Source organism: Nerophis ophidion, linkage group LG23 (assembly GCF_033978795.1).
Source record: "Nerophis ophidion isolate RoL-2023_Sa linkage group LG23, RoL_Noph_v1.0, whole genome shotgun sequence".
NCBI lineage: Eukaryota > Metazoa > Chordata > Actinopteri > Syngnathiformes > Syngnathidae > Nerophis > Nerophis ophidion.
Window position 1 is genome coordinate 31,959,476 of NC_084633.1, and position 10,332 is coordinate 31,969,807.

Sequence of the window (10,332 nt, forward strand, 5' to 3'; positions counted from 1 at the left end):
ACGTACCTATAGAGGAGGAAGCGGCGCATTGTCTTATTTTGGAGTTGGCAGAATTTTTTCGAAGCGACACAGAAAACGAAGATTTCATGGAATTTAGCGATTAGGAGTGACAGATTGTTTGGTAAACGTATAGCATGTTCTATATGTTATAGTTATTTGAATGACTCTTACCATAATATGTTATGTTAACGTATCAGGCACTTTCTCAGTTGGTTATTTATGTGTCATACAACAGCCTGTTGTTCACTATTCTTTATTTATTTTAAATTGCCTTTCAAATGTCTGTTCTTGTTGGATTTCCCCCAAAAATGCGACTTATACTCCAGTGCAGGGTTAGGGAACCTATGGCTTTAGAGCCAGATGTGGCTCTTTTGATGACTGCATCTGGCTCTCGGATAAATCTGAGCTGACAATGCTTAACAGGATAAGTAATTAATAATTCTATTTGTAATCATAGTGTTAAAAATAACATTCAAAATATAAAACATTCTCATGTATTTTTATGTTCAAGAAGTTGCGTTAATGGTAAGAAGTAATTTATTTATTATTGGTTAGTGTTGGGCTTGCCCTTCTAGGGGTTCTTCAGACCACCAAACACCGACACGAGAGCCTGTTTTAGGGTAAAATATTGTTGTTGTTTTTCTATTAGTCTCTCAGTTGCTTTCCAGCAATTGTCTTTTTCTCTTTCGTCCTCACTCGCGCTCTGGCTCCAGCCCCAACCCTGTCTCTCCTCCTGGCTGCTGCTTACAACAGAGCGACAGGTGATTTGATAAAAAGGCCCAGGTGGGCCGTCTACGCACCTTTCGCTGAATTCGAGGCCGGTCCTGGTAACATCCCGCTTTGCTGCAGGTCACGCCCCCTCCACTGTTTGCTTTGAATAACAATGTTATTACAAAGAATAAGAGACCTATTATACTCTGGAAATGTTGGTCTTACTTAAAAATGCATGCGTTTAGTTGTGTTCAGTGTTAAAAAAAATATATATTATATGGCTCTTAGGGAAATACATTTTAAAATATTTGGCTTCATGGCTCTCTCAGCCAAAAAGGTTCCCGACCCCTGCTCCAGTGCGACGTACATATGTTTTTTCCCTTCTTTTTTATGCATTTTCGGCAGGTGCGACTTATACTCCAGTGCGACTTATACTCCAAGAAATACGGTATTTGACTTGTTTAAGTCTTGTTTAAGTGTTGATAAAAAAAACGTCCCTGTTCTGATATTTGACATCATATTGGAGGTGTTATGGTTATGGCTATGGTTTAATTTGTGCTAATATAAATGCTAACAATAAGCAACGTTTCAAAAAAAGTGCAGTTTCCCTTTTATTAAATGCACCACCTCTGGATTTAATGAACTTGCTGGTTAATTCTGGCCTTCACTCATTCAATGATTGTGATTTCAGGTGAAAATATGGTTCCAGAACCGTCGCTCCAAGTTCAAGAAACTCTACAAGAACGGAGAGTTTCCCCTGGGGGACATGGCTTTGGAACACAGCCCAGAGGCCAGTGATTCAATGGCGTGTAACTCGCCTCCGTCCCCCGCCGCTTGGGAAAACAACACCAGCAGTAACCCCAACAACAACAACAACGACGACGACAACGACAACAACGACACGAACAGCAGCAGCAGCATGAAGAACAACACAATGCTGGACCCCACCAGCAGGGGGCAGGAATCTTACCAGCCTCAGGGGGATGACTCCTCTTCAGTCTACATGGATGAGTACACGCACCAGAATTGGTACCAGCAGCAAGACACACATTTAGGTCTGCCAGCCGCTGGCCCCGCCCACCACGCACCCCCATCGGCACCGGCATCCACGCAAAGCATGGGCGCCGTTTACTGACTCCCTTACAAACACTTTCAATGGATCTTTCCAACTCCAACTTACTGCCCCTGAAGTGGTAATATATATTTTGTCGTACATCGATCCACACTGTGCCTTAAATCACAAGCAAAACTGTAGGTAAGTACCTACTGCCCTCTAGTGGAGGAACATTTTAATATTCTCCCTGCTGCCGTGCGTCACTCGCATAGTTCCATGACTAAGACTCATTTTCGGACCATTTAAGTAAAACTGGCACAGTGGTTGGGAGTCCACTGCCTTATAAACTATCACACGTATTCCTGCAGTTGCCTGTAATCTGCATCATTTGTAAATAATAATGACACATATCTTTCCCTTCACAATTTTAGGATGAAAATAACATATATTGCAGGATTTTACACTCGTTTTGCTTTGTCGCCTACAATATAACAACAAGTTATTAACATAGACAAACATTGGATGGCTTTTAGTGTCTTTCATTTACAAAATGTGGCAAAAATCTTGACGCTGCAAAAAAGAGCTGTCAAAATATAAGATAAGACTAGATTTTAGGGGAACATTTATAAAAAAAACTAGGGAAATGAACTGTAGCTGCATGGACGGATCATTTTACTCGATAAGACATACAAAATGTATATTTGTATATCGAGAAATTAGCAGGACTTTTAAGTATTTTATTCTGAAAACCAGCATTATTTAACGTGCAATTCTTGAATGAAGCATCTTCGAGATGTCGCAGAATCTTTGAACAAAACATTTTTATGTGGGGGGGAAGAAATATCTTATGAGAATAGTTATTTTCTCAATTTTAACATTTTTTAAGTAGAATAGAACAATATATATTTATTCATGCTGACATTGAGATTAGTCAGTGACTAAAAAATAAGTAAATAGCTCTTAAAACTAGGGACATTTCTAGAAACAAACTTTTAAAACTTGGCACGGGGCAAATAACTTGTACTATATATCCTGGGAACTAGTGTCCACTGTAGTGGGCATTTGTAGTTTTTTGTTTTTTTTTCCTAAAATTTGTAACCCTGACCTTTTAGAAATAGACCATCAACAAACGTCCACTGGAGAAGACGCGCAGGCTATCCACTTTCAGTTCAAAACTCGGGATAATCTAATTTTGTACAGCTGATTCCTTAAAGCACGATAGCGCTGTTTGTTGTATAGATGATCTTTGACAGTACTCCTGATATTGAGAGGAACATGGACCAGGACATGTTGCTGTTTGAATTGATGAATCGCTATTTGGTGAAGTACAACGTTCTATCCTCCTGAAAGTCCACTGCAGTGGACTTTTTTTTTGCATTAACAGGAATTATCTTTCCCCAAAAAAAGAAATGGACCATAAACAAATGTCCACTCCAGAGGGCGCTGGTTCTCAGGAATTTCCAAAATAAGACTAATAGTGTGATCCTTAGGTCCGGGGCCTACAAAATAAATGAAACATGGAACAAAACCTATTTATGTCCTATTCATATATATATATATATATATATATATATATATATATATATATGTATGCATGTATGTGTAGAGTATATATATACACACACATAGAGTATAAGGGCATACAAATATAATATTTAAAGAGATCTTTGAAAGCCTTGTTGCCAAGTATAGATGTCAGAAATGTATTGTCAATATTCACCAGCTTTGGGATCATCTTAAGAGGTATTTCCAAATATTCTTAATATCTTAAAAGTTTTGAGGCTGTCACTTGGCAAGTTTCAACTACCTGAGATCAGGCCACTGGATCATGTTGTGTGCTTCATGATCCAGTTTGTAGTGGTCGGAATTCTTGCAAGTTGGTAGAGGATTAAATGTCACCTGTTAAATACAAATTAATGTGTAACTTTTATTTAATGTTTTTGTTGTTGATGTTCTCTCTCTGTTTGTGTCTTCATAAGGAGGTAAACAGTATTTCCCACACTGTACGTAACTTTTTTGGGCTGTCCTCCTGCAAACTTAAGTCCCAAGGTAACTGGTATCCATCATGCCTCTCGTCAGGTGACGTCTAATTAATGTGAGAAAATTACTCACAAGTCAACCCTGACTTCCTTTTCATCCACTTTTTGATTATTGTCACATTCCACGGAAGGTGAACTTTGAGATGTTTTTGATGTTTTTTTTCTTTTGTGAACTGCTACATTTTTGGCTGCCGGCAATGGGGAGGGACGGCCTTTTGACAGCTGCGATCGTCATTACATAACGAGCAAACCATAAAGTTTACCGAACCCTCAGCAAGTATTTTGGACTTCAATCAAGTGACGAGGGCGTTGTCATTCGTGTCACCTCATTTTGTCATTTAGGTATGAGGATGCATCGTGTAATTCAACCTTTAACGAGGACAAGCCTCTGTGCTACAGTTGCTTTTAAACCAGGTGTGTTCAAAGTGTCTCACACCTTATTTATCGGCCCGCGTCACTTTGTAGAATTAGAATTACAATTCAATATAAAAATGTAAAAAAAAAATAAATAAAAAAATCTAAACAGTTGAAATGTTGATACGCCAACCCTATTAGTAATAATAACAATACATGGAAATATTAGAGACGCATTTCCGATTCTTGAAGATTCCATTCAAAATCCATTCTCGATTTAACACCATTCTCATTTTATATTATTTGGTATATAAATGATAATAAAACCTTTACAAGACACGTTTAAAAAGCTCCTCTTTGCTGCTGACATACAACTTATTTGTGCAATGTTGGCCTAAAAGGGTTGTTTTTTTTAATGCATTTTCTACATTTTATTTACAAAAATCATTCTAATACAGGAGTGTCAAACGTACGGCCCGACGGCCGGATCAGGCCTGCGAACATGGTTTATCTGGCCCGCGGGATGAGTTTGCTAAGTATAAAAATTAACCTGAAATGTTGTTCTAAAAGTGTCCACTAGATGTCGCAATATCAATTCTTTGTATCTTTGTAGATGATGCCACATATGTACAAAATAAACCACATGTTAGTACATCAGTCGAGGAAAATGATCAAACTACATAAATAACATCCTGTCATTTCATTTTGATATATTTTTTTATCTTGATAGATTGAAAATCAACTTCAATGAGTTGACTGATGAACATTATCACATCATTTATTCAGAAAAAACAAGAAATTAAGTATGTATACTATTAACTGCGACAGGTAATTGTAAAAAAACAACAACAACAATATGATTTGCACAATTTCAGAATGTGCTATTTTTAAACAAAGAAAACAGTCTGAAGTTGTCTTTATTTTTAAGTTATCGTGCCAGGATTTTACCAGTTCGGCCCACTTAGGAGTAGATTTTTCTCCACGTGGCCCCCGATCTAAAAAGAGTTTGACACCCCTGCTCTAATAATATAAAAAAAAGGAGTAATTCCAACCTATACCCGGATTTAGAAATCCACACAGCAATAGAGGAGACATATTCCTATTAAATATAATACCAACAAAAATGAAGAAAAGCACCTGTATCGATAAATATAATGATATTGTCATTTGCAGTTGTTACTCCAAAAATGTATTCTTAAAAAGCAAAAATGTATATATATATTTTTTGTTTACAATGATTCTCAAAAATTATAAATTGATTTACAATCGGAGTATTTGGAAGTGAGTTGCTATTTTTAAATGCCCCATTCCTGCGACAGAATTTGACAGAGCACACCAAGGACGTATAAAATACAGCAATACCTTGCAAGTGAGGGAGAGACAGGCTTATTGGGAGGAGGAAGTCCCAGTAATGAGACCAAGACAACGCTTACCGAAATTACTATAAAAAAAATACCTAAATATAAGACGCACCCATCTAATTTTTTGGCCCTGTTTATTGTGTGCATATAAAAGCCACAGGTGTACACATTGAAATATGAAATGTTCCCCAAAAGTCGCTGCTTGTTACCCGGCACACAGGACCCTGGAAAAGTCATTATGAGCACCGAAACAGCTGATATCGATATATCGTCTCATCCAACATATTCAGCCTTTTTGTCCGGAGGAAAATTCTTCAAAAGTCGTCTTTGATTTTTGAAATTTCAGACATAGACAAACTTTATTTATCCACAAGGGAAATTGTTCAATTCAGTAGCTCAGTTTCACAAGATTGAAAGGTTAAGGATGGAAAGGATAATGCAGGTATAGAATAGAAATGTATGGAACTCTCCTTAAGGAATCAATAAAGTTCTATCTATCTACCATAGTAGCAATAGTAGCATAGAAACATTATAAAATAAAACAAATACAACATATATGTAATATATGTAATATTTACATATTATATACACAGTATATAAATATATAATCTGTTGGCTGTGCAAATCTTGTGAAACAAAACAATAATAATCCCCAAATGAGCCACGTCATTTTATAAGCCGCAGGGATCAAAGCGTGTGAAAAAAGTTTGACAATGACAGTAATCATCAACTTCTAAAGGCCTTAGTGGCCACGTGGGTGGACAGCACCTTTTAGCTCTTATTTCCAAAATTGTGTATGCTACTGAAATGGGGTCTTATGCCGACATATGCAGTGGTCCCCAACCACTCATTTCCGGTGTGGTTGTTTCCGATTGGTACCGGGCCGCAGAATAATTTTTTATTTATATTTTTTTTATTAAATCAACATAAAAAACACAATATACACTTACAATTAGTGCACCAACCACAAAAACCTCCCTTTTTCATGACAAAAATGTCCCTTTTTCATGACAAAGAAGAAAAAATAAAAAAGGACCCCCCCCCCCCCCCCAGAAGAGTCAGAAGAGTATAACTTACAATGGAATTTGAAAAAAAAAGTGTAAAAATACAAATTTGCATGTCACTACACATGAAGTACACATTTGTGTACTTATGGACTAAGTACATCATATCAAAAGATGATTTTTAGATTTTATTCTAATTAGGGTCCAAAAATCCCAAATAGCAAAGAGAAATAAAGTATGTAAACAAAGAGCTTGGGCATTAAGAGGTTAAAGACCGTTTGGCACGTTCATCCTTGATGATGGCCACTGCGTCCGTGCGCTTTCGCTTCATTCGTCTTTCCTTTTCTTTGACTAAGGGAAAAACTTAAAAGGTGTAAAGCCACATTTTTGTCTCAGGGTAGCGACGCGCGACTACGTATCCTTCTGCCGCACGCATTTTCCTTACTGACCATTTATAGGCGTGCGTCATAACCAAGAAACATGGTGACATGAGGACCGCCTGTGCACGACTTTTGGTTTTAGCCTGTTTACGACACGTATAAAAATGCCCCCCCGTAAACCTTGATTTCTCGCTGTGCATTTGGACACCCCTGGTTTGAACAGCAACAATTATATTACATTTATTAGTAAGAATGTGACGACAGAACGTCATTGTACCATTCATTTTTCTGGCGTACAGTACAGGCCAAAAGTTTGGACTCAACTTCTCATTCAACGTGTTTTCTTTATTTTCATGACTGTTTACATTGTAGATTGTCACTGAAGGCATCAAAAATGTGAATGTGGAGTTATGTACTTAACAAAAAAAAAAGTGAAATGACTGAAAACATGTTTTGTGTTCTAGTTTCTTCAAAATAGCCACCCTTTGCTCTGGTTACTGCTTTGCACACTCATAGGATTCTCTCCATGAGCTTCAAGCACACCTGTGAAGTGAAAACCATTTCAAAAGTTTGGACACACCTTCCTATTTCAATGTATTTTCTTTATTTGCATGACTATTTACATTGTAGATTGTCACTGAAGGCATCAAAACTATGACACCTGTGAAGTGAAAACCCTTTCAGGCTTGAACCTCATAGAGAGAATGCCAAGAGTGTGCAAAAAAGTAATCAGAGCAAAGGGTGGATATTTTGAAGGAAGTAGAATATAGAAGATGTTTTTAGTTTTTGCCCCTTTTTTTGTCAAGTACATAACTCCACATGTGTTCATTCATAGTTTTGATGCCTTCAGTGACTATCTACGATTTAAATTGTCATGAAAATAAAGAAAACGCATTGAATGAGGAGAAGGTGTGTCCAAACTTTTGGCTTGTAGGACAAAATTTCAAATTGTACGATGGCTATATTCTCCTCGTGGAGACAACTCACTTTTACACAATCCTTTGAATGCAGCCCAAAATGCACAACAACAATAAATGGTGCAAAAATATTTGAATAGAAAATGTTGTATATGGACTTGCTATATATATTATATTATTGCCTCTTATTTATATTTTTTGGATCAATTTGAGATCGAATGAGGCAGAACTGTCGAAATAAAACATTTGACTTGACTTTCTTTGTGTGCGTGTCCAACTAACTGGGCAAATAGCCAACTGTTTTTGTGTATGTAGGTGATCTCTCAAACGCACACATGGTTTTGTGGGAGGCGACAACACTGCAGACACTCTGGAGTCGTCGGATGCTAATAACACAGAGAGGCCGGTACGTTTCCTTTCATGTGGCACACAGTTGGAAAGGGGAGGAGTGGTGTTGGTGTGTGTGTGTGCGTGTGTGTGTGTGTGTTGGGGTGTGGGAGACAAACAAGCGTCTTCCCTTGATCTCAACAAACCAAACCCACAGGTTCAACTTAAAAAAAAATGGTGCCACAAACAACACGCCATCATGGGAAGTTTGTCTTTTGGCGCGGCGGCGCTTGTGAACTCGAAACGTTGTGACGATATAAACATTTATTTTGGACCAAAATGGTGTTTTTGTCAAGATATGTGCTCAAGAAGTGCGTTCCATTGGCAGGCTACTGAGAATTGAAATTGCTGCCTCGGTCTAAGTCTGTGTAAACATAGGCCAAAGCTACGACTGCATACTTGCCAACCATGAGACCTCTGAATTCAGGAGATGGGGGGTGTGGGGGATGTTGTATTGTAGCGTCCGGAAGAGTTAGTGCTGGAAGGGTTTCTGGGTATTCGTTTTGTTGTGTTTATGTTACGTTACGATGCAGATGTTCTCCTGAAATGTGTTTGTCATTTTAGTTTGGTGTGGGTTCGCAGTGTGTTTTTTCTTGGGAATGAATTCTTCCTTCATTTTTTACCAAATTCGCAGATTCTCTCTCTTGTATTACCACTCGCACCGCTCGGCTAGCATCCCAGCTAACGTTGCCATGCCGCTACCTCACTGCTCCGTGAGGGCGTGTGAAGTTGAACGCGCATCAGTATGTGTAGTATGTAAGAAGGTGCGCTTGTTTTATGTCTCCGTGAGAACGAGAGACAAGAAAGGGTGACAAGAGCCTGAAGTACGTTGAAGAGGTTCATTTAGCCTATTGACGTGTAGTTATAAAGGGTTAATTTCTATAGGCTAGTAAGGTAAAGTTAGGGTTAGGTTTCGGCTACCTTGCTTCTGCAGCCTTCATCAGGCTGCAAAACTTGTCAGGTACAAAACTTTACCTTACTAGCCTATATAAATCAACCATTCATAAATACAAGGACCTGAAGTGAAATGCCAGCAGCTAAAAGCAAGTGCATGAGAACGTATTGTCGAATATCACAATATTGTCATTTTCTATATCACGCAGAGACAAACCCGTGATATATCGAGTATATTCAGTATGTCGCCGAGCCCTACCTTGAAGTCATGATTGTTGCAGAGCAAAGTGATGACAGAACTGACCGTAAATGTGCTGCAATGATTTCAAACAGAAAGTAAAAGCAGATCAGGGAAGATCCTATGAAAACACAGCGTTATATAGAGTATATTTGATATATCGCCCAGACATACTTGCCAACCCTCCCGCAATTTCCGGGAGACTCCCGAAATTCAGCGCCTCTCCCGAAAACCCCCCGGGATAAATTTTCTCCCGAAATCGAGGCAGAGCTGGAGGGGTCGTGGCCTCCAGCTCTGCCTCCAGCTCCATGCGGACCTGAGTGTAGACAGCCTGTTTTCACGTCCGCTTTCCCACGATCCAAACAACGTGTCTGCTCAATGATATTATAACTGTAGAATGATCAAGGGCGAGTTCTTGGTTTCTTATGTGGGTTCATTGTTAGGCAGTTTCATTAATGTCCTCCCAGGGCGGTAACAACACACAACAACAGCAGTCACGTTTTCGTCTACCGTAAACCAGTTCGTCTGCCGTTAACAGCAATGTTGTGACACTGTTAAACAGGACAATACTGCCATCTGCTGTACATGTATCACAACACCTCCAGGCAACTTCAACCCTTTACTAATATCCTCCTCCATTCACATCCCATCCCCCCGGATTGTAAATAACCTAATGTAAATAATCGAGGTCTCAAGGTTGGCAAGTATGCGCCCAGAACTACTTAGAAGATTAAGAAGGAAGAAGACACATATTTTGTCTCTGGCAGTTTTATAGGATTATTTTTTTCAATGTCTGCTTGAAGCGTCACAGTGGTGGAACATTGATTGCAGTTTCTAAAACATGTTATTTTCACCTGTACGTATTTTATAACCATCTAATTTGGGGAAAAATTATGACGCGTATCGCTTTTTGATGATGTTCTGGTCAGATGAATGCAACCACATTAAAGGCCCATTGCATGTATATTTGATACATTTCCACAGAGGCCTGGA

The 10,332-nt window shown here is 38.6% G+C and overlaps 1 protein-coding gene across 1 annotated transcript in view; it reads left to right on the forward strand.

The window, feature by feature from the left end:
• Nucleotides 1-8,075, forward strand: part of LOC133541076 (homeobox protein Dlx3b-like) — a 59,156-nt gene extending 51,081 nt beyond the window's left edge. The window contains exon 3 of the mRNA XM_061884162.1: nucleotides 1,403-8,075. Coding sequence (XP_061740146.1) covers nucleotides 1,403-1,846 — 444 coding nt within the window. The 3' untranslated portion in view covers nucleotides 1,847-8,075. The remainder of the gene's footprint in view (nucleotides 1-1,402) is intronic.
• Nucleotides 8,076-10,332: the final 2,257 nt, after the last annotated feature.